General features: G+C 42.2%; 1 protein-coding gene and 1 long non-coding RNA gene across 9 annotated transcripts in view; one reads left to right on the forward strand and one right to left on the reverse strand.

The window, feature by feature from the left end:
* Nucleotides 1-19,517, reverse strand: part of Nampt (nicotinamide phosphoribosyltransferase) — a 35,314-nt gene extending 15,797 nt beyond the window's left edge. The window contains exons 1-4 of the mRNA XM_076550802.1: nucleotides 19,223-19,517; nucleotides 9,733-9,889; nucleotides 7,184-7,287; nucleotides 5,415-5,543 (exon numbers count right to left, since the gene is read on the reverse strand). Coding sequence (XP_076406917.1) covers nucleotides 5,415-5,543; nucleotides 7,184-7,287; nucleotides 9,733-9,889; nucleotides 19,223-19,279 — 447 coding nt within the window. The 5' untranslated portion in view covers nucleotides 19,280-19,517. The remainder of the gene's footprint in view (nucleotides 1-5,414; nucleotides 5,544-7,183; nucleotides 7,288-9,732; nucleotides 9,890-19,222) is intronic.
* On the forward strand, nucleotides 10,964-23,948 carry LOC121822364 (uncharacterized). 8 transcript variants are annotated; one of them, XR_013044340.1, is made up of 7 exons: nucleotides 10,964-11,171; nucleotides 14,013-14,102; nucleotides 15,054-15,174; nucleotides 16,176-16,497; nucleotides 16,678-16,845; nucleotides 20,006-21,170; nucleotides 22,849-23,948. It is a non-coding gene; the product is annotated as an uncharacterized LOC121822364 (long non-coding RNA). The 8 variants fall into 8 exon arrangements; XR_013044342.1 differs by lacking the exon at nucleotides 22,849-23,948 and having other exon boundaries at nucleotides 20,006-20,172; nucleotides 21,010-21,634; XR_013044338.1 differs by lacking the exon at nucleotides 22,849-23,948 and having other exon boundaries at nucleotides 20,006-21,634.
* The last annotated feature ends 416 nt before the right edge of the window (nucleotides 23,949-24,364 follow it).

Below are 24,364 nucleotides of genomic sequence, written 5' to 3' on the forward strand. Positions count from 1 at the left end.
GCTAAGATATCATTACTAATGATAACTGAGCTATACCAAAAAGATAGTTCATTTCTGATACAAATTTTATCAGGCAAAATTTTATAAACTTACTAAACATAAGCCAAGTGATCAGTAAATGAAACAAATAGCCTGACAGACTACTTGAGCAAGGACTTGTGACAAGCCCTGAACTTTCCTTTTATGCAGAGACTGGACAAATGATACAGGACTTGACAATTTACCCAAAAATTTTCTTTTCAAGATTCCCTAAAGATATCTTCACCCCTAGAAAGCAAAAAGAAAAAGAGAGTAAGATATGAGATAGATCACTAAATCTACTCTGAGAAAAAAGATATAAAGAAATAATAGGATAAATAGGTAGATCACTGAAGAAAAGCGGGAAGATATAAAAATGACAAAAGGTAGACTACTGAATGTATTATGAAAAGAAAAAAGAGAGAATATGGATATGATAAGATAAAAAGGGAGATTATGGAATCTACTTTTAAAAAGGAACTACTTGTTTTAAATAAGTAATGAAAATTTTTTGGTCTGAGTTTATCAGATGTTACTGGACTGGACATTGTTAATATATATAATGGAGTTTTTATCTGAATCTGTCAAATGTTAATGGACTAGAGATCGTTAATGTAATCTTGACTGTGTATATTGTATATACTTACTGGATATAATTTTTTCTTGTATTAGTTATAAGCTTTTTTAAATTTTAGACAAAAAGAGGAAAGTGGTATTGTATTCCCCTAAATATTGTGCATGCTAATAAACTTATCTGGGGTCAGAGACAGAGCAGCCACAATATTAAACATAAAGGATAGGCAATGGTAGCACACGCCTTTAATCCTAGCATTCCAGAGGCAGAAATCCATGTGTTCAAGGATACAGACAGGCATGGTGACTCATCACACCTTTAATCCCAGAAAGCAAGCCTTTAATCCCAGAGAGTGGTGGTAGAAAGCAGAAAGGAATATAAGGCATGAGGACCAGAAACTAGCAGCATTTGGCTGGTTAAGCATTTGGCCTGGTTAAGCTTCCAGGCTTCTAGCAGCAGTTCAGCTGAGAGCCATTGGGATGAGGACACAGAAGCATCCAGTCTGAGGAAACAAGACCAGCTGAGAAGTTGGCCAGATGTGGTTAGCTGTGGCTTGTTCTGTCTCTCTGATCTTCAGAATTCACCCCAATACCTGGTCCGGGTTTGATCTTATTAATAAGAACTTTTTAAGATTCATGCTACAATGGAAAGAGATTATTTAATCTTAGACATGACAACTGGCTCATTTAAAACGCAAACTACTGTGTCTTTAGATGGCTGTGGTTGAATCAAATGGCCCTCCAAGCTCCTCTCCTCATCTGAAGCTCTAATCCTCATCCCTTGGTTCTGGGCTATCCCGTGATCAATCATGTCTCTCTGTCTCTCTTACCAAATCAAAGTAGTAATCAGATCACATGACTTCCACTCCCAGTGTCAAGGTCTTGAAGCTTCCTACACTGGTTTACTTGGAGCTCCTGTGCAGTCAAGCGCCCTGATCTGTAGGAGCCACAGTTTCAGCCTGTGAAGTGAAGCTTTCAGCATGAGGCCACGGGAGGCTGCCCAGCTTAGCTGAATGTGAGTATTCAAATCCAAGCAAGACCCACTGAGGAGCATCTGGGGACCACACAACCATGGCGAACAGAGTTGTGTGAAGCTACTGTCTGGGAACAGCTGTTAGCAGAGCTGCCGCCACTCTCATCCGATACATCTCTTAACACTCCTCTTTTGACCCCACTGACCATCACGGGCCTCCTAACTCTGAAGTGTCAGCCTGTGGCCTGCACCTCACACTGTCACTGGATGTCCCTCCAGTGCGAGCTTCAGACAGGTTCTACCATCCTTACAAACTAATCAGTTACTTTCAATTTCTAGATCCAAGTCAGCCTTGAACTTGCCACCCTCCTGCTGCTCTAGCTCCTCACAAAAGGTATGGGAAGGAATGGCAGTCCAAACAGAACTGAGGTCTTCCATGACCTTGCCACGTCTACCACCTTGAACACTTCTCTCACTGCAGCTCTTGTTTTCAGGCTGCTGGTACCAATTCAGCATATCTTTTTCATGATATTCATGGTCAGCTAACAAACTGCCACTCTCCCATAGAGGCCCTTAATAAGGTATATCTTACTCTAATTTTTGTGCCAAGCACCTTGGTGGGTGGTGGATGGATATTTAAATTACACTCACTTGCCGCATCAAGTTTAATCAGCTCTCCATTTGTTTGTTTTCTAGTCTCACTATGTAGTCCTGGCTGGTCTCAAACCCAGGAGTGCTGTGACTAAGGGTGTTAACCACCGTTCCCACACACCTCTGCACTTTAGCTCAGTTGTCAGTTTTCTCAGAGTCTGACAAACCTGAGAACCTGCAGCTGTGTTCTAACCCAGAAGACTGACCTGACCCCCGGAAGGAGGGAAACCACTGTTAGACACAGTGTACCTGCAGAACACCATTTCCTCTCCACACGCCAACAAAACCAGCTTAAATCACGCTGCTGTAACCACTCCCCTTTACAAAAGACACTGGAGGCGGAAGGAGCAAAGGGGAGAGGGGACAAGTTAATTCGGGCCAATCCAAGTCTAATGAAGCAGTGGGCCTTGATGGCAACTTTTCCAGATGGCAATATGCCCACACATATCAAGACAGATTTTAGCTTTCCTTTCAGAGGCGCTTATTACAGTATCACTTACATAACTGAAATGGTGTGGCTAGTCACCTATCTGCTCAGATCCTCACACTTGGCAGTCCTCAGTTTCCCCATCTTTAAAATGGCATTTCATCGGTATTATCTTTTAATAGCATCTTTTAGTACCAGAAAGGCTTCACTGTTTGCTGGTCAGAGGGAGTGTCTGGTCTAATGTGCTTGCTTCTCAGCCCCCTGTATGCCCGAGACACTTTGCAGAGCTCCTGCATTTTATGGAATATTTGTTTAACTATGCAAACATGTGTTGCCTTGCATGCCTAAGGCACTTGACTAGTCTAATAAAAAGGAGGATGGCCAATAGCAAGGGAGGAGATACAGGCGGAGCTTCCTGGCAAAGAGAGTTAAGCAGGAGAGAAATTTAGGCTTGGGGAAGAAAGAAAAGGAGACGACAGGGAGATGAGGGGGGAGGGGAGACGGGACAGAGAGACAGACAAGGAGGAAGCAGGAAAGCAGAACATACAAAAGAAAGAAAAGTAAAAGGCTCACAGGGAAAACGTAGATGAATAGAAACAGGTTAAATTAAGTTAAAAGAGCAAGTGGGACAGGGCTAAGCTAAGGCCAAGCATTCATAATTAATAATAAGCCCCCATATCAGCCCAAAGTAAATTCCAACTACATGTGGCCTTGCAAGCTTTCTGCGTGGTTACTGGAGAAAGGAACTCAGATCCTCAGACGGGTGCAGCCAATACTTTTACCACTGAGCCACCTCCATAGATGGCCCCATATGTTTAATAATTTTTAATTAAAACTGGTATTTGTTAAGAGGGAGAGGAATAAATGCTAATTATGCATTGTTAACCATCACTCTAAGCTGTCAGAATTTTTTTTTTAACTTTGTGGTTTCTTAGTAAAATATACCAAAGACAACGTTAGTCATTAAATAACCACTTTCAGAAGAGGATAAAGGAAAACTCTAAAGGGCAAGGTGAAGTAGTAACTATTTAATCACTTTTTTCTTTTCCATTTTTCAAGTGTGTGGAGTATGTGTGTGTGTGCATGTGGATACCTGAGCTTCATGCTGGGAATCATTCTGGATTGCTCTTCCATTTTACTCATTGAGACAGGTCTCTCAGTCAAACCCAGAGCTAGTCTCCCTGGCCAGCTTGCTCTGGAGATCCCTTTCTCTCTGCCCTCCATGGCTGAAATTAGAGGTGGGCTAGCATTTACCTGGGTTCCTGGGTCATGTTTCCAAGACTGTAAGTCAATCACTTTAACTGCTACGCCCTTCCAGCTCCCATTTCCCTACTCTTGACTCACCTTTGGGGACACCCAACTAGTCACAGGAGGCAGGACTCACTGATGGATACTCAGTTGCAAACTAAAAGTGATCAGTGTGCTTCCTGTTAAGAGATTTTTGGCTTTGAAGAGAAAAATGCTTGTCTGAATGTACCGAGACAGTGTGTTAAGAACTATTCTACTACAAGGTGGAGGATCTAGTTCAGGGCAGCAAATGTGTGTTTAGTTGTGCAAGGCCCTGTGCCCTGGTTCTATAAACAGTACCACCAAAACCACCCCCCAAACCCTTCTCCTGCTCTTGTGTTTTTATATTATCCTTTCAAAATCAACATCTGCTAGTACAAAACTAAGATTTGTTGTCATTTACTTCATTCAGTTTTACTATGTAGTATAGACCAATCAAAACTTCTATTTTAGCTGGCTGTACCTTTTCCCCGAGCCTATTTTAGCCCTGCTCTTAGCTGATGGCACATCCAAAGTCCCAAAGCATTTTAAACTCTGTCACCTTAGTAAAATGTATTTCAAACATATTCTCGGGTCTTCTTTTTCCAAATCTTATTTCAAGCAGTGTAACAATGAATTACTTTCATCAACACTGAAATGCTGATGTTGACTACGTAAACACTGCTCAGCGACATGCCGCTTCACTGTTGCTTGCTAGGTCATTTCCTCCACAGATGCACCGCATAGTAATCCACCAAGAAGCTAGAGATCACATTATCATCAAAACTGTGACTATGACAATGTGGAACCACTTAGAGATACATGTAAAGCAACCCAAAATACCTACTACATATGTGCCCTTGTTTTAGATTTAGAAATTAAACAGTAGAAACACAGAATGTCTGTATTTAGGTTAGAAGCTGAAAAATTCATTGAAAAATCAGTGAATGAATTGACTCTTACTGCAACAGAATGTCCAACAGAAGCCGCAGTGATTACTTGCTTGATTTTGCTCTAAGCCAGTACACATGGAGAATGTCAGGGGATTAGCTGGCCTGGTGTGGCAGCTGTTTGGGAGGCTAAAGCAAGAGGCCAGCCAACTCAAGGCCTGTCTGAACCACCTAGTGAGACCTTGCTTCAAGAAATTTTTTGGAAAAAAGGGCTAGAGGTACAGTTTAGTGGAAGAGTTTCTTAGTGTGAACTAAGCCCTAGATTCTAGTCCCAGCAGGAACAAAAGAAAAAGAATTATAGGACAGATGTCAAGTGAGCTTTAAGTAACAATCTTTAGTCATCTGATTTATATAGAGTGTCCTAAAATCACATTTCACTAGAAGGACCTTAAAGATCCTTTAGCTCAATTACCGGTTCACTGATGAGGAAGCTGAGACAGGAGTCAGTTGTAGATTACACAGCTTTACTACTGGGAGCAAACTTACTGGATTCCACAGTTTTCTATCGCCAATCACCACTAAAGTAAGATTTGGAATAAAAGCCAAACGTACTCACCTCAATCCAGTTGGTAAGCCAGTAGCACTCGGGGTCTGTGTTCTCCACTGTGAACAGCACGTTCCCTCTGGGGATGACAGAGCCCTCAGGAACAGCCTTTACTTCAATTGGGAGATGACCATCGTATTTCTGGCAGGAGGCAATAATATTCACTCATTCAACAGGCAATATGCAGTTGTCTGTCACAGGAAGTTTTTTTACATTTTATGGAAGCTAAATTTTTACCACTGCAGAAAATATAGCTGTTGTTAAATCATTAGCAATAATCTAGTTAGTCAGAGTATCCTGCAGCTTCTAAAGTGAATTAAAATGATTAACAACTTAGGCACCAATCCAGCTCTTTAAGTTCATGCTGTTTCTGCTAAGAACACCTACCACTTACGATCAACACTGATCAAAACGGCACTTCCCTGACTTGTTCAGAAAGAGAAAAATTTCATTCTGACATAAGCTAAAAATATCCTACAAGCAACTTGTTCTACACAGGTCATTTTCATACATGAAAAAAAAAAAGGAGGGAAGATTAAAGACTAGTGTGAAAGAAGACACAAAGAAAAGGAAACCACTGGAATAATTTTAAGTAAGCTTTATCTTTTTTCTGGCAAGTAGACTTTTAAACCCAAGACCCTGAAATCCAATGCCAAAGTCTAAGTCATTGTCCTGATAACCTCATGTCTCTGAGCACTTGGGTCCCAGATGCTGGAGCTGTTTGGGAAGGTCTAGGAGGTGTGGCCTTCCTGGAGGAGGTGTGTCACTAGAGGTGGGCACCTCCACTCTCTATATACAGTTAACCTTTGTCTAGAAGGCAAGTTGTTGTGGAAATCCTAGGCGTTCATGTGATTCAGGACAGAGCACTTAAATGAGAGAAAACTATGTGCAATGAAAAACACTGGAGGCATCATGATGTAGCAGCAGAATGCTGCCTTACAAACCCTGGTTTGATCTCAAAAGCATCTGCAAGACCTTAGGCAAGTCACTCAGCAGCCCTAGGTCTGACTGTAGAACCACCAGGAATGACAGGCTTAGACACTGTCCTCACAACAGACCTCACAGAATGCAGTGATGGCAAACACACTGTGTTAGCTTGGCTGCACACTTTTTAGACATCCAACACAGTTACCAAGGCTTAAGACTCATTTACTATAGGCATGAAAGTTACAAGTATTTCTAATTACTGTGGGTTTCATATGGTGCACGACATATTCCAATCTTAGTGTAGTAATACAGAAACCATTAGGTGTCTTTTACCTGTGTAATTCAATTCCCAGTAATCTGGATGCTTACGACATTACAGTAAAGGGAAAAGCAAGCATCAACTCTAAGGAGCTACACCAAACTATTCTAGTTGCTGAGAGAAAGTTCCCAGAGTTATGTGGTAATGAACTCATAGCATCTACTTTCACTTGAGAAAGTTAGAAATCACTTTTGAAACTGCCAAGTGACCATACCCTTTAAAAATTATTAGTGTATCTCCATTTTCTAAGGTGTATTTTCCAGAAATGTATTACATTATCTTTCAAAAAATGAGTTATTTTAATTCTAAATCACATACATAGCATATTACATAGGTCTACTATAAACTATCTTAGTGATTCACACTAGAGAGGAAAACCAAATGTTATTTAGTTTTTGTAAGAATACCTAAAAATAACCATTATATTCAGATCATCAACAAAAAGCTTTAGTTGAATTTTCTATTCAAATTCTATGGCAAGAAATTTTGAATTAAACAAAAACCAAAACAGGTAAAAAGTGACAGCCATTTTTACCTCAAGAATGTAGTTCCACCCCCTTTCATTAAAGACATCATCTTGGAAATGTTCTTTGTACACTTCTTTGGCTTCCTGGATTTTCTCTTTGGTCACTACTTTACCTGGAAGGACACACAGGTCTTGTTTACATTCTGTGAATTGCTGAGTCACCACAGCCATGTTTTCAGCTCTCTCACCCCCTTTATGATGAACGAGATTCATCAGGTCAAGAGCAGATTCAGAAAAGAAACCTCTACTTGCAGAGCTCATTCTAAGCACAAATGTTCATTATTTTACAAGCACGGGGGCAAACACAGCGCTCACACTCATAAATGAAGTGCACAGGAAGCCCAAGCAGGAGGTCCTGAGTTCTGAAGCCACTCTGGGTTACACGGTGAGACTGTCTTGAGAAACTAAAACGAGCAAGCAGGTAGAGAACAGAAAGTCACTCGCACAGACAGCATCAAAACAAACAAAACTCATCTGCAGTGCTGTTAGATATTCTTCCATCTTTTCTCCTACAGTAAGGGCAAGGGCACAGCGCCTACTTACAGGGTGACCCACAGCTACTTAGAAACTTGTAACTACGGCAACAGTAAAAACTTCTGAATGTACAAGAGTCACAAGTTAATTCAAAACCAAACATGTAATGAATTCAAAGTTCTTCAGCAATGTTCACTTGTGCTGGATCATGAAACAGCATCCGGTTGGGTCTGAACACACACATGTGCACTTGCATACTGTCACGCGACGCAGAGTCAACAAATGCTGCCTAAAATACTCTGCTCAGCTTCAAGACTACTGTCTGTTACAAACTGCGTACTTTCACTGTGTGTACAAAATCCTCTGCTCTTCTAGAAACACAATGGTTTAATCACAGAACACAGACTTTAGTGTTTTCTTTCTGTCACTCCTAAGTACGTAGCTTCAGCAAATGTATGTTTGTACTCTACTGTGTTAACAATGATTTTATTTATTTATTTATTTATTTATTTATTTATTTATTTATTTATTTATTTATTTATTTATTTATTTATTTATTTATTTTTTGGTTTTTTGAGACAGGGTTTCTCTGTGTAGCTTTGCGCCTTTCCTGGAACTCACTTGGTAGCCTAGGCTGGCCTCGAACTCACAGAGATCCGCCTGCCTCTGCCTCCCGAGTGCTGGGATTAAAGGCGTGCGCCACCACTGGCCGGCATGATTGATTTTAAAAACTGCGGTTTAAGATGCTGATTTGGGTTTCATAAAAAATTGTCTATGCATTTTGGCTTTGAATTAGAACAGAATTCTCATCAATTATGAAATGGCCCTAAACACACTTCTGCCATTTGTACTACAGATTTATATGAAAGGGCAGTTTGATCATTGTCAAAATAAGGAATATATATTGTTTAGTCTTTAATAAAAGATAACATCAGATGTATTATGAAGTTAATGTTTGCTTTGTATATCTATTTTATATACTTATATACTCAGGATTGTGTAAAAACTCCTCAGGTCAAGAAGGGATTCCCAATGGCAAAAGTTTAAGAAGTCTTAGCCTAAAGTAGGCAATCAATGCAACACATACATACACACACACACATACACACACACACACACACACACACACACACACACACACACACACACGGTAACAACCTATATATAATAATTTCCAAAGTTATATAACTGAATAAAAAAAACGTACGATCTATCTTAAGAAACCAATATTAATTAATATTATTTAAATATTATTTAAAATACCCTGTGCAGTCTCTTTCCACACTGTAGGACCTTTACACCTGGCTGGGTTTTCAGTAATGCAGCATGTATAACCTATCTGATCCTAAAATAACTATCATTTGCATAAAATTAAAAATTATTTTTGTTTAAAAAATGTCCAGATGTGTAAGGTCTTTGGAACTGATTCCCTGCCTAGAAACTCCATTACAAAATATACTATTTAAACGGCCTCAACAAACAACCAACCCACCCCTAAAAATTACTTTGGAGGGTTTTCCTGTTTTAAAATTCATCTTAGAACTAAACCCACTATTGTAAACAGTTTTGAAAATGAAACTGTAAGATATGTCTAAAGCAATATAAAAATATTCTAGTTAAATCTACCATAATTCAAAATGAGTTTCAGGACCAATAATAAATCTCTTGCTCTGAGTAAATGGCTAGGTCTATCAGTAAACAAGAATGGCCTCTGAGTATTACTGACTGTCCTAAACTTTCTCTGGCAATTCATCAGTTTCAGAAAACCTATCTCTAACTGAAAACATCTAACACAGAAGTGTAAACACTTGGGAGGCTGAGGCAGGAGACTGCCGTGAATTTGAGGACAGCCTGAGCAACTCACCTAGTTTAAGGCCAGCCTAGGCTACAAAGTGAAGTCTTGTCTAAGACAAAACAAAACGAAACAAAACTTTCCAAAACAACTCTTAAAGTGATGATCAAATATAATTAAATATCAAAATTAGACTACTGAAAGGTTACTTCAAATAACAGAACATAACAATACAGAAAAGATATGAAGCCACATAAAAGCAATGTTTTAAATGTACTGGGAAAAGCAATACCTTTTAAGTACTTATTAAGAATGTACTGCAACCCATAAAATACTGTTTCCTCGTATTTCACCTTCCTTACTTTGGAGTTTTCTGTCTTCTTTTCACGGCATTCAAAGTAGGAATAAACTTTGCTTGTGTTGGGTGGGTATTGTTTATAGTGAGTAACCTATACAAAGAAAGATACCTTCATTAGGAAATACTAAGAGTATAATTGAAGCACAGTAGACAAGTCTTCAAATTATCCCCAAATCAGACTGTTTCTTACTTGCTATTGATCAACCTTCCCACCCTGGCTGCACACAACACAATCCTGCTAATAATTCCTTATCTTACCATCAAAACAAAAGTGACTGAAGAGGTTATACTTAAGTGAGTTCAAAGCCCTTAGGGTGGAAAGTCTCCACTTGGTCTTAGGGTACAGCCCTTTTTGGTCTGAGGTACACAATCATATGAAACAAGCAGCTGATTCAGACAGGTTGTGTGCACTTTTTTGCTTTTGGTGAAATGTTTGAGACTGGAGGTACTTCAGATTTGGGATTTTGGGGTACTTGACTATACTTGTATTTTGGGGATAGGACCTATCTACCTGAGGGAAATACTTTCACCTTTTTGTGTGTATGTTTGTGTGGTGTGTGTGCATGTGCATGCATGCGTATGGAGGCCAGAGGTGGATTTCAGGTCTTCCTCAGTCACTCTCCATTTCATTTCTGAGACAGGATCTCTTATCAAACCTGGAGCTCGTCAATTTGGCTAGATGAGCTGGCCAGCAAACCCAGGGGTCCCCTGCCTCTGCCTTGGCTGCACTGGCATTGTAAGCACCTGCCAACACGGCTGCTTTTCCTGTCAGGTGCTACAGACCAAACTCAGGTCCTCGGGCTTCTGCAGTGAGCACTTCACTGACTGGGCCATCTTCCTGGCCTCCAGATTTTGACAGTGACTGGTTTTATGAGGTCAGGTTTGGAATTTTGCCCATGTCATCCATGCTTAAGAAGTTCTGAGTTTTGGATCAAGAATGCTCATTCTATCTCACAGCTATCTAACATGCCGAGTCAACATCTTCTCATAACCCCTTCTTTGTTTTTTTTTTTTTTGGTTTTTCGAGACAGGGTTTCTCTGTGTAGCTTTGTGCCTTTCCTGGAACTCACTCTGTAGCCCAGGCTGGCCTTGAACTCACAGAGATCCGCCTGCCTCTGCCTCCCGAGTGCTGGGACTAAAGGCGTGCGCACCACCGCCCGGCTCATAACCCCTTCTTTACGCAACCACGAGGCACTGAGGAGGAGCTCCTGGCGGCCATAGTGTTCTACAGAGACCTGGATGAGAGCAACAGCAGCGGCAGACGAAGAAGGAAAAGCAGACAGGAGCTGTCTCGGGCTGGGATGGCTCAGCAGGTCCAGGGGCTTGCTGCTAATAAACCTGACGACCTGAGATCAATCCCTGGGACACGTGTGGTAGGCGAGAACAGCTCCTCCATGCCATTCTCTGACTTCTAAATGAGCACCACACACACAGGTCCCTACACACATAAATATAAAATGTAGTAAAATATTTAAAAACATAAACGAAGCCAATTTTATTTTCCAAATTGCCTCCTAATTGAATAGTAAGTTCCTACTAGATCTCTAAACTCATGAGTTTAAAAACAGAAAAGCCTTTTTATCACAATTTCTATTCTATGAATTTGCTAAGAGCCACTGTCAAAGACTTTCCAACTTCCATCTGAAAAACAAGTTTATTCACTAGACTTTCAATTTCACTGTAGTGTTTTTGTCACTTTAAGGCAACTGTATAAATAAGGTAAGTGTACACATCAATGCCTGGAGGAGTAGTGTGTATCTGCACAGTGGTAAGAACAGAAAAAGGAACTTTAAAATTTAAGGTACAGGATAAATTACAGCCATGGTGGACCAGTGTCCCGGACCATGGTCCACCCCATGTTTCCTGATAAGCTATGATTCAAGTTTAGGAAAACCAGTGTTTCTTTGGCCGCACAGCCTCCATCTCGGTGAAGCTGGTCTCTCCCTACAGACTCGTTATAGCTTAGCATTAGCATTCCAAAATCAATGTATGTCCACGGCTATTTCTGAAGGACCATCCTCTGCGCTTCCTTCCCAGTGAGGCATGCTTGGAGCTTCCCTGCTGCTGCACACAGGCAAAGGTGTGTGGGTGAACCTCTACAGTGACATGGACTTGGAGGGCCTAAGTCCTGCAAGTCTGCAGCTTCTTGTTAGGCACAGATAAAAACAACAACAACCACCAAAACCAAAACCAAACAAACAAACGACCCCCCCCCCAAAAAAAAAAAAACAAACCCTACAATAAAAGGCACAGGCACCCTGAACACAACGCAGACACTTTGGACTTTAAAGATTGGAAGTCATGGATTGATCACTGTCAGTTTTAGGAAAGCTGCAAAAAACAGTAAGAAAGCTAATACAGAACTCACAGTAATTAAACCTATTGTCTACCACAATGCAAAAAAAAAAAAAAAAAAAAAAAAACCCAAGTTAGGTATATTTATAAATAATATTTCAGTACAAAAAAGAAAACCCGTGTCAGGTGGCAGTGGTGCACGCCTTTAATCCCAGCACTCAGGAGGCAGAGCCAGGTGGATCTCTGGGAGTTTGAGGCCAGCCTGGGCTACAGAGTGAGATCCAGGACAGGCACCAAAACTACAGAGAAACACTGTCTTGAAAAACAAAAAACAAACAAACAAAAACCTGCACTTAAAATATACCCAAGATGTATGTAAAAACAACATCAGTCTTCCAACCTAGTAATTCCAGCTTTTTAGAGAAACTTAGGTATTGAGGTAGGAGAAAGGTCAAAATTGAAATACAGGTCTGGATGACACAGTGCAAACTTTATAAAACTCAGGTTCACATCTGTGTTTCACAGCATCCACCTTGACCTGAGTCAGTTCTGATCTTTACAGTTCATATACTTAACCGTGTATCTTCTACCAGGATTTACAAGTCTGTAAGGCAGGCTGCAGGGCGAATCAGTGGATAACACTTGCTGCATGAGGACCACTGGGGTCCCCAGCAGCCATGGAAATGCAGGTAGGTGTGGTGGCCCAACTGCAATCCCAGCATGAGGTCGAGACAGGGTCTACAGAACAAACTAGCTAGCTACGACTAGCCAAACTGTTGAGCTCTTGGCTCCAGGGGAGACTGCAGCTCAATATACTATTTTGGAGAACAATTGAGGAAGAAGATAGTCGACATTAATCTCTGGCCTATACACACTGTCTGTAGGATCAGAATAGCCCAGAAACATGCAAACACAAATACACATTCCACGTACATAAAAATATACCACAAGGCAAATTAATTACTTTTCTGAGAAGTCCAAAGAGTCAAAAGTTGAATGAAAATATCTCTAACTCATTTAAGTCCACCAGGGCCTAAAAGTATAATAAAAATTTCCATCATACCAGTGAAGTTATACTTCTGTAAAATAACATAGCTTTAAAATTTAAAGCCCTTAATTAAAAAAAAATTCTTTATTTTTATTATGTGTATGGATGTTTTGCCTACAGGTATGTCTGTGTACCACATTCATGCTATGCCTGAGGAGACCAGACAAGAGCCGAGTAACCATGTGGGTGCTGGGAACTGAACCTGGATCCTTTGTAAGAGCAGCCAGTGCTCTTTACAGCTGAGCCATCTCTTCATCTATAAGCATTTATTCTTTAAAGCTTTTGTTTTGGATGCATTTTTTTTTGTTTGTTTGTTTTTTGTTTTTTGTTTTTTCGAGACAGGATTTCTCTGTGTAGCTTTGCGCCTTTCCTGGAACTCACTTGGTAGCCCAGGCTGGCCTCGAACTCACAAAGATCCGCCTGCCTCTGCCTCCCGAGTGCTGGGATTAAAGGCGTGCGCCACCACCACCCGGCTTTGGATGCATTTTTTAATAGTGCTTTAAAACCGGCTTTTGCCTAAATATTCAGAATGTTTTCTATGTTAAAAAAAAAAAAAAAGATACCATTTAAAACACAAAGTTTCACAGGCTGTTGAATTAGAAATGAACCATATTCTACAATTTTAAGAGAAATTAAAAAATCAGAGTTTCTTAGCAAACATTCTAAGCATTAACTCTAGCTTTACTAGTTTGCTGCCCTCTTTATTTTCTGCTAAAGTGGTCACTGACCCTTCAACACAAAATGGGATATGACGTAACTCCAGTCAGTTTATTCACAGACACATGACCTGTTTGTTTCATGTGCCAGGCTTACTGTTTCAGATGCTGCGGGGAGAAAGTAAAATAGGCTGATGTGGTCTCACTTCTTACAGGGCTAATGAGAAGGGAAGAGCAAAACAATACCCAGACAAAGTAACTGCTGATTAAGATGGACACTATGAAAAATCAGGACAGGACAGAAGGTACCTGGCAAGTATCTTTAAAGGGAACTGGGGAGATTTCTCTGGGTGGTGACATGTAAACAAGATTCAAATGAGAAGACAGGAAACTCGTCGGCATAAGAGACAGCAATGGCCAGTGTAGTTGGTCCTTGGAACAGGTAAGGTCAGAAGAGGTAAGATCATCCGTAGCCACAGGGGCTGAGAGGAGCTCACTGTGTGTCAAGTGCAATGGGAGCCATTATGTTTTAAGTTGAGGGAAATAGAACCTGACTTGTATTTTCTGATGCTGGAGACTGAACACTGGCTCTTACCTATGGTAAGCACATGTTCTAACACTGAGCTACAACTCCTAGCCCCTCCTCACAATCTCAGACCGAAGTGTGTGCCGCACACAAAATAATCGAAACAATCAATCTGGCATGAGGGACTATTACAGTGCTCAGAACAGAGACAGAAATTAAGAAGCTACTTACTGCACACGACTAAGTCAGGTGAGAAGACACCTACCAAGGACTTTTGGAGCTAAAGGAGAACTAGAATCGGATGTAATGAGATGACACAGATACCTCCTACAGTCTGGCTTGAGCTCTGTGGGTTATCAATAGTACAATTTAAGCCAGGGACAGTGAGTGGCACACACCTGTGACCCCAGCACTCAGGTAAGCAGGAAGACTGCCTTGAACCAAAGGCCAGCCTGGGCTACCTAGAGAATACCAGGCCAACCAGAGGCACATAGAAAACCCTATCTCAGCTCCTCCTCAAAGAAAAGGTTCCATTTATTGAGTCAATGAAGACTATGGAAGGAATGAATGGGAAAATCAAGAGCTCAGTCTTCAATGTTAAGCAACACTAATAAATTTCATATGCCTGAAATTAAGTGTATGACAAGGAAGTTCTTGAATCCTGTTCATTTCTGCACTGCTTTGATTTCTATTGCTAGAGAAAATGATATGCAATTCTTCACATTCCTAGGCAATTGTTCCCTGAACTGGCAGGGCTCTCTTATGGCTAACACAGCCCTGTGAAGAACACAGAAGGCTATGAAAACAGCCTTTTAACAGAACTTCATTCCACTTGCCTTCTTGAAGAAAAGGTAAGCTCAGGGGCTGGAAACGGCTCAGTGGTTAAGAGCACTAGAGTTTGATTCCCAGTACCCACACGGTAGCTCACAACTATCTGTAATTCCAGTTCCAGAGAATCCAGAGGCACCCAGCACACATGTGGGACAGAGACATGCATGGAGACAACATAGCCATACACATAAAAAGAAAAAAAAAGCTCCTATAGTGCTTCTAAAATGATGAGGTGCTACACAATAACTTTCAATGCCTAGAACAGAAAGGTTCTAGCCCTGTTTTAACAAGGGTGAGCTTTCTCCAATGTGGAGTGTCAGCCAAACAACTGCATCAGTACATTTATTCCATTCTCCAGGGTCTACCCTTGTCCTACTACGACAGTGGGACTGGGGATGGAGGCATACGTAAGGTAAACAGAACTCTCCTGGGGGAATTAGGTATAGTTTTCTCCAGAGTAGGTTGACTTGATGGCTTCTCAAGATCTTTCCTCCCAAATTGTTATCACTTGTATTTTTAACTGGTAATTAAGAACCAAGATTTAAAATAGAATGGGATGACGTATCGAAGGCCACAGATAAGTTACATTATCTGTGCAATACATACAGCATAAGAAAAGGATCCACTAGCCCCATCCCAGCTGACCTCTGCCTTACTACAGCAAAATTTTTTAACTGGTTCTCCTGCTTTTCAGGAGTTATTACGGTGTGGGGAAGGTCTGGGAATTTGCTGCCACAGAAAATAACTTGTTGCTATTTAGCTCTGAAGCATAAACTACTTCATAAATACTTGCAGGAGTTGGTTCTCTCTTTCCACCACATGGCTCCCCAGCTGATGCAAGCCACCAGGCTTGGTAGCAAGCATCTTTAACTGAGGGTGTCAGCCCTACCATTTTATTTCTATCGCCCAGGTTCCCCAGAATTTATAAAACTTATTTGAAGGGACTTCCTCCTACCTCTTCTTTCTCGGTGCTAAGATTATAGAGGTATGTCACTATGGCTGATACATATATGTCTTTAAGGATGCATCAGGAAAAAAATGCAGAACCCCTGCTCATTGATAAGCTCTGGTGCCATGGGTCCACGTTCCTAACCTTCTCTCAGAAGCACTAGAGAGGCAATTACAAAAAACGGGAGCGGTGAGAGGAAAGCACTGCAAGTTCCAGGCAGAACTAACTTGGTCATATGAGTCTCATCTCTAAAACCCTTCTGCAATAATGTTCAACTTCCTGTGTTCCTCAGCCATTGGAGAACACAACAGCTGACGGCGTCATCTCTGAAAGGAAGTTAAGCAGCTCTCTGAAGTGTCTCTAAAATCAACCTTTCTCCACCCTGGATTGTAAGGTACTGTTGTTCTCTGTGTTGCTCCATTATGTACTAATGCATGATTGAAAAAGTGCTGAGTTCTAGATAGCTGGCCTAGGAGGCCCCTGAGAAGCAAGTTACTCTGGCAGCACATTTCAGTGGTATGATGGGACCTGAACATCACTGAAGGACTACTTTTATGTATCCTGTCTTTTCTAGCCACAGCACAAACGACAATGTCTTCTGCTAATCTGCTAGAGATAAAATGTTGAAAAATGTTAAAACTGTTCTCTGCTGATGTATACAGTTTTGTGGAAATTCTGTGTGGGGCAGAAGAAAAGCATCTTTTACTGCTTCCTGGTTATTTGGAAACTGACCATCCCAGAGGTAAGCTAAAAAAGAAAAACCATGCCTCCTTTACAGGAAAGTCCTGAGTGCAACCCAACCCCTGCAATGACTAGATTGGCTCACATCTATCTTCCCTAGCTGGGTTTTAGTAAATGTCACTAAAGCTGGGTGGGAAACTGTGCCTTAAGCTACTCTGAAAACCCAAATGATTAAAGATGTAAGAGTAGGCCTTTTTATTTGGAAAAAGAACTCAGGATGAGACTGAAGAGCTGCATCTGCCTGTGTGCTCAGTTACTTATTACACATAATGAAATATGAGACCACAGAAATGGAAGTGTGTTTCAAACGCTCCTCCACTGGCCCCAAGTGTTCTGCCCTTTCTTAAGGACACCCTGAAAATGTATCCCACATGTTGCTATATGCTTGGCCACTACCTTAGCTACTTTGTGTAGTTTAGGAAATGATTTTTTTCCCCTTTAGTTTTAGAAGAAATCTCTTCATCAACATCCAGCCACTCTCTTTTAAACAGCCAAGAATTTTTAAGAACTGAAAAAGAACATGTAATCATATGTAATTTCCAAATAAAAGAATTTTTGTTACTTGTAATCTCAAGTTTTAAGCATGTTTTGCTACCTCTACCTAAGATAAAAAGGCAAAAAATAAAGGACAAAATGTCTAATGAAAATGGGCAGAAATAAAAATTATAAGCAAATTATAATCATGCAGATAAGCATGACTTTCTAGAAAACTATAGAGCTTTCTGATTATTCATTGAGGAAAAGCATCTCCAAAACACCGCCAAAAACTAAAGCAGTTTTACATCACTGATACTTACACACTTTTTTTTTTTTTTTTGAAACACTATATAGCTCTGGTCATTCACTATCCACTACGTAGAGCATGCTAGCCTGGAACTCAAGAAGCCTGCCTCTCTGGCTTCTGGGTATTGGGATTAAAAGAAAGATGTGCTCTCCCAAGCCTGGCCCTTTAAAAGTTTACACTTAACATCTGTTTATATTTTCCATTACATTCAGTCATTTCATACATAATACAGTAAAATATTTGAAAATTACTTAGGGATATTTATTTAAATTTTAGAAAACCACGAATGCAACTTTTCTAAAATCACCAAGGATGTCCAAAACACCTCAACTGAACTAAATCAAGTAGAGAATTGAAAGTCTTAAGTACCACAGTAGAAACTGTAACAATCTTGCAAAGGTGAATTCCACTTTAAAATTCCATCTGAAGTCGGACACGGAGGCGCACGCCTTTAATCCCAGCACTCAGAAGGCAGAGGCAGGTGGATTTCTGAGTTCGAGGCCAGCCTGGCCTACAAAGTGAGTTCCAGGACAGTCAGGGCTTACACAGAGAAACCCTGTCTCGGAAAAGTAAAATAAAATAAAGTACAAATTCCATTTGAAAGACCACCTGTTGATAAATCTTGCATCTATTAAAATGAAAACTCACCTGCTTACAATAGATTACAAAGAAATGGACAAACTAGAGTTATAAGCAAAATGGAACTCTGTGAGACTCTCAGATCACAGGGTTAAAAACTAAAAAGCAAGGAGCCAAAACAAAACCACGAGCGCACCACGCCTAATTACTACACTCAAAACCACCTCGATGCTTAAGTAAATGCTAAGCCTGAAAGCTAAAATTTAATTTGTTCTAGTGAGGGTACTAGTCTGACATCGTACCCTTAAGTGTCTTGGCTAACGAAACTTAGCTTAAGATCAGTGTGGTTCACTTCACATAATCGTGGGGGCATTTTCTCCTCACTCCTCCTTTGCTAAGGTGCATTTCAAGTGGATTTATTGCAAGAGTCAAATCAATAGGCACCTTGAAGCACTGGGCCATTTCCCTCCCCACAAGTTCTCTAGGGTTAAGTTCCTTTACCGCCCGGTCTTTCACTTTCCTTTTCACAGAAATCCTGTGATGACCCTGAAGTGCCAGTACACTGGCCTCTGCAATCAGGGGCCAGGCGCGTGAATGACCCCTAGGAGTTTGAAACGCAGCCCAGCCGAGTGGAAGGCTGAATCAGACGCGGTTCCCCGCGCCGGGTTTGTCCTCCACGCTGGAGCCACGGGCTGGGTGCAGGGCACGCCGCCAGGACCCTCTCCCCGCGCTCCCCGGGGCAGGGATGTACCTGGCCAGCCCGGGGCTGTTACCTAACCAGCCCGATCGTCGGGCGGTCCCATCCAGTCCACCCTGCCGGGGCGCCCAGGCCGCCGGCAGCCGCAGCGTGCGCCCATCCCGCCGAGCCTCCGGCCGCGCCCCCGCCGCGGCGCAGGCCCCGCCTCCGGCCCGCGCCTCCATCCTTCAGCGGCCGCGCTGCGGCTCCTCCACCTGCCCCATCCCGCCGCCCTGGCTCCCGCCGCCCCCGGCCCCGAGGCCCACACCGCAGCTCCACCTTGTACGAGTCGGTGGCCAGCAGGATGTTGAACTCGGCTTCTGCCGCAGCATTCATCTCGGGCCGGAGCGGAGGCGCCGCGCCACGAGCTGCCCGGCGCGGCTGCGAGCAAGGAGAAAAATGGGCTTCGCTGCGCTCCGTTGCTTAAGTCACCGCTCGCTCGCCGGGGGGCGGGAGGGCCGGGAACGGAGCGCGGGGAGGGGCCGGAGGGCGGGCAGGTCCGTGACGCGGCGCCGGAGCTCACGCGCTCCCCGGCCCAGCGCTCCCGCGGCTTCCCCGGCTGGGCTCCGCGCCCCGCCCACCCCGGGGACGAGGGGCGGGGCGCGCCCGCGCGTGCGCAGCGCGGGGGCGGGGCCGAGGAGGACGTGAGGCACGCGCTCGGCCTCGGCGGCGCCCGCCCCGGGCCGCGGGCCGCGGGTCGCCCGCCCCAGCGCGTGACCTGGAGCCCGCCTCCGCGACGGCTCCTGGGCCCCGAGGGGCGTGGCCTGTCGCAGGGGCGTGGCCTGGCGCAGGGGCGTGGCCTGGGCGTTCCCAGCCTTCGCCCCTCCCGCCGGAGCCTCCTTGCCCGCCCCGCCCCGGCCCTTCCTGTTGTCCTACCCATTCCCTGCTCGTCCAGGGAGGCTTGTTGGAGTCACGCCACCCGGCCGGGGCCGAGGGGCCTCCCACTGTCGTCTCCCTATTCCCGCACGCGCTCGGTTACCTTTGTCTCCTGCTTGGAGGATGGATGGAACCTTTGGTCCCATCCCTCGTGTCGATCGTGATCCTCTGGCTTTTCTTTTCCAGTCCCAGGAGCTGCGTGAGGTCTTGAGTTCCATGCTGCGCGGACCCGCTTTCCTCCCAGCTCTGTCTGTGGCTGAGCTCTTTAATCCTTTTTGAAGACTATGTGACTTTTCCTGAAGAAAACAGTTTGCGTCTAAAGGGGAAGGTTAAATTCAGCTCTCTCAGACAATGTAGGGACAAGACCCAATTGAATCTGAAATTGTTGGGAAGTAAAAGGCAACCAGCCAAGTCTGGTTTTTTGTTTTTTTGTTTTTGTTTTTAATCGTTAAATCCTGGGGAAAAAGCTTGCAACCTCCCAAATAAGAGAAATGACGTCTAGTGACGTCATCCAACTTCCATGAAACCATCCCCTTGTTCAGTTTTCATGTACATAGTTCCAATTTTTTTGCATAAAACAAATTCCATTTTCATGTTTAATAACATTTAAAAATTCTAAGGTTTGGATTTTGTTTCTTAATAGAATACAAGTAGCAAGAGAAAATTAGTATAAATAAACTGGCACTGGCCCTTATAGATCTCATCAAGTTAGAAGCTTCCTGGAATCCATTCATCTCCAATTGACCACTGTTCTAGGCTGTTTTATGCAGAAAAAAAAAAATAGGATTCTGATTACAAAGTAGGCTTTATTTATGGTAGCGTTTTTCAAAAGCAAAATTTGATCTTGCAGTCTTTGAACTTTCTTGTATAAAAATAAAAAAAGCTCAAAATGCAAAAACACTAACATTGTAAGCATACTGACATTGCTAGTTAAGTTCAAGAATAATGTCTGCAGCAGTACTGTGGGTTCAATCCCACAGCAGTCTTTAGAGGAAAAGATGGCGATGAGGTTGTTGGGGTTTTGATCTTAAATGTCCCTCAGAGACCTATATGCTAGCATTGACTGCCAGCCTCTGAGTGGTAGGGGAACACTACAACTGAAAGAGCTGGGGTCTGGTTGGAGGCAGTTTCATAACTGAGGGGTAGGAGGTATTGGAACGGTCTCATTCTTTCTCTTTCTCTTCTGTGAGATGCACCATGTCACCACAAGCACAAGGCAACTGTGAACTGAAGCTAAAGAAACTTTCTCAACCTTCAAAGATTTCCTCAGTGTTTGGTCGAAGTGATGAAAGCTGACTGACACAGGAATCATGTCACCAATAGAGAACCACATTGCCAAAGGTGGAATTCGGTGTGTTCTTGTGCAACTGTATGTTTAGACCAGACCAGTTTTGAATTAAATAGAGATTAGAACTGTGGTATGAAATTATCACCAAATACAAAAACAAGTTCATATTGAAATAATATATACTGAAGGATAATTTGGAAGAAATATTTAGTTATAAAACCTTTATTTAGTAGCATGTAAAAGTTCTGACAAACTTTTTCGTGAATTATTGCAGCACAGATAATAAATACCCAAATTCAAATAGGTCCCTTCTGCTTTTTCAAAGTCCTGGGTCATTCTCTCAGCCTACAGATGAGCCAGTTAAGCACAGCGGATTGGGCATTAGGTTCTTGCTATGATCACAGTGGGTGATGCTGAGCCCCTCCTGTTTTTCAGACAGCCTCTGATACACTTTTGTATTTTAAGGTTGCTTCAGGTATTTTCAAACTGATGTAATTTCATCTCATTAAACAAACAAAAACAACAAACAGTGGAGAAGCAGGTGTAGATCTCTCTCATCTCCAAACCCTGACGATAGTGCTCTCCTCTCTCTCCCCATCCCTTCAAGATTCATCAGGTAGCCACAACTATCACAGAGGCAGATATAAAATAAAGCTTCATAAAGTTAAGCTTAGACCCTTTCCTTACTTAAATTGCTAAGATCCCTGGGTAAAATTTATTAAATTGAAAAATTTTGGACTAATTTATTTGGCAGAGGAAGTTTCAAGACTGCCTAACATTGATTCTTGCATGGTTACTAGTGACCACTCTTATACAGATCTATAATGAAAAAGAGCAAATGGGACAAAAAGATACACAACATACAGTTTGAAAGTTGGGGCTGGTGGCACATGACAGGAAGCAGAGGTCAGATTGGTCTACAAAGTAAGTTCTAGGACAGCCAGGGCTACACAGGCAAACCCTGTTGGGGATAGGGGTTAGGGGTAGGGCATAGGGGATAGGGGGTATGGTCTGAAAAGAAAAAGAGCACCAGGAAATTTAGTGTTTGAGCCATGGTTTATGCTGAAAGAGATCAGGAAAAAACGGAATAAATGGAGTGGTGCCCCTAGGGGAGAGACCAACCCCTTCAGCTAATCCTACAACTTGTGAAAAGGCCTAAGGCATTATCTGATTCTGAAAAGCATCAACAAATAAAACTCATGCCAATGTAACTCAAGGAGAGGTTAAAGTTCCATCTCAAGCAGGCAGAGGAGTTTGGCAGCATCAGCCACATGGTCCTGGCTTTAATCTTGAAGAGTATGGGAGTAAAAGGTTTTGGGGACCTCCCTCTGAGGTTAAGGGAAGCTGATGAGGTCAAGTGTGTGGCCAAGGCACCCCTGCATGGAGGCCTAAAGAGGCCATTTCATGAAACTATGAAAGTGAAGCCTGGATTATGTTAGAGACCCCATAATGCTGGAGATGCCAGAGTAGTCTGCCAAGAAGAGCTGTAGACAGGGTGTGGAAACAGCCCAGGAGAGAGGAGTGTGTTGCAGTCAGCAAATCTAGAAGGAAGGGCCATCTAACGCCTTTGACATCAGGGGTGAAGCTACAAGAATTGGAGCTTGCCCACTGGGTTTCCATGTTGCTCAAGTCCAGTGTTTCCTCATTATGCCTGCTTTACTCCGTTTTGGAATGGTAGTGTATATTCTGTGCCATTGTATGTCGGAAGTATGTAATTTGCCTTTTTATTTTGATTTTACAGGAGATTACAATTAAGAGATTGCCCTGAGTCTCAAAAGAGATTTTAGACTTTCAAACTGTATTGAGAAAGACTATGGGGACCTTTGAAGTTGAACTAATGCTTTTTGCATTATAATATAGAGTAGAATGTTGTGGTTTCAATGGGAATGGCCCTTATAGGTGCGTATATTTGAATGCTTGGTTTCCAGTTAGTGAAACTGTTTGGGAAGGATTAAAGGGTGTAGCCTTATTGGAGGAGGTGTGTCACTGGGGGTGGGCTTTGAGGTTTCAAAAGATGACACAGTTCCCAGTTAGCTTTTTGTCTCATGCTTGTGAGCAGATGTAAGCTGCCATGCCCTACTGCCTGCTGCCATGCTTCCTGCCATGGTGGTCATGGACTCCAAACCTCTGGAACCATGAGCCCCCAAGTTAAATGCTTTCTATTATAAATGCCTTGGTCAATGGTGTTTTGTTGCGGCAATAGAAAAGTAACTAAGACGATGAGAACAAATATAGCAAAGTTAAAATGTTTAGGTTCCGGAAAGGTAAACATACACATGTTGCAATATTATATAGGTTTCACTAGTCATCATTAAAAATTTTGCTGATGGTTACATAAGAGTTAATAGTCCAAATCAATGGCTGAGAAAATAAGGCTGTTAGAATTGTTAGAAGATGTCAAAATCTTTTAATTCAGCATTTTCCCAAATGAGATGTGCTTTCCATGGATGCTGTAGGAGATGAACATTAGTGGTATCCAGAGAGAAATTCTTAATTTTAATAATTATTTTAAATGCATATTAGAAAAATGTCACTTGCACATAGAATCTGAGTTTCTTTAGGTGTTTTTACTTAGGATGAATTCAAATGAAGGACACTCAGATGTCTAGACATATTATCTTTGACTGTCCCTAGCCTGTATTTGACACATGAAAGATATTCTTGAAGAAACTGAAACTTAAGATTACATGTTATATGAATTCTATATGAAATCTAGAAAAGACAAAAATATGGGAAAGAGAGAAGATTAATGGCTGCGCAGGCTGGGGTTAAGGGAAGCAGATTCACTGGATTCTAACTAAATTTTATGAATTATAAATAAAGTCTATGTCTAAAACTGAACTAAGATGACCTTCCTTCTTGAAATGATTCCGAGTTCTGCCTCCTCCTCTCCTGTCCTGGGTGTTTATGTTTTCATTTTCATGTCTCATTGTTTCCATCTTCATTTGTATGATTAGGCAACAAACACTATTTTGCCCTGATCCAATAAAGAATATTTTTAATGTTTATAATATCCCAATACCAAAAGAGTGAACATCCCAGCTATTGAGTAGCAATCAGGACAAAGAACTAGTCCTAATATGATCCACCCAAGAGGAAAGTGCCGGCAGCTAGCACAGACACCACACTGTGCTTGAAGCACCAAAGACTAAAAGCAGACTGTTTATTATCTCGAACTCTTACTTAGCAGCTACCAAGTAGTGGGGATCTGCAGTGGAAGGAGACAGAATTGGAGGTAATTCATCATCCCTAGCAAA

The sequence above is a fragment of the Peromyscus maniculatus genome, chromosome 14 (genome assembly GCF_049852395.1).
Source record: "Peromyscus maniculatus bairdii isolate BWxNUB_F1_BW_parent chromosome 14, HU_Pman_BW_mat_3.1, whole genome shotgun sequence".
Lineage (NCBI taxonomy): Eukaryota > Metazoa > Chordata > Mammalia > Rodentia > Cricetidae > Peromyscus > Peromyscus maniculatus.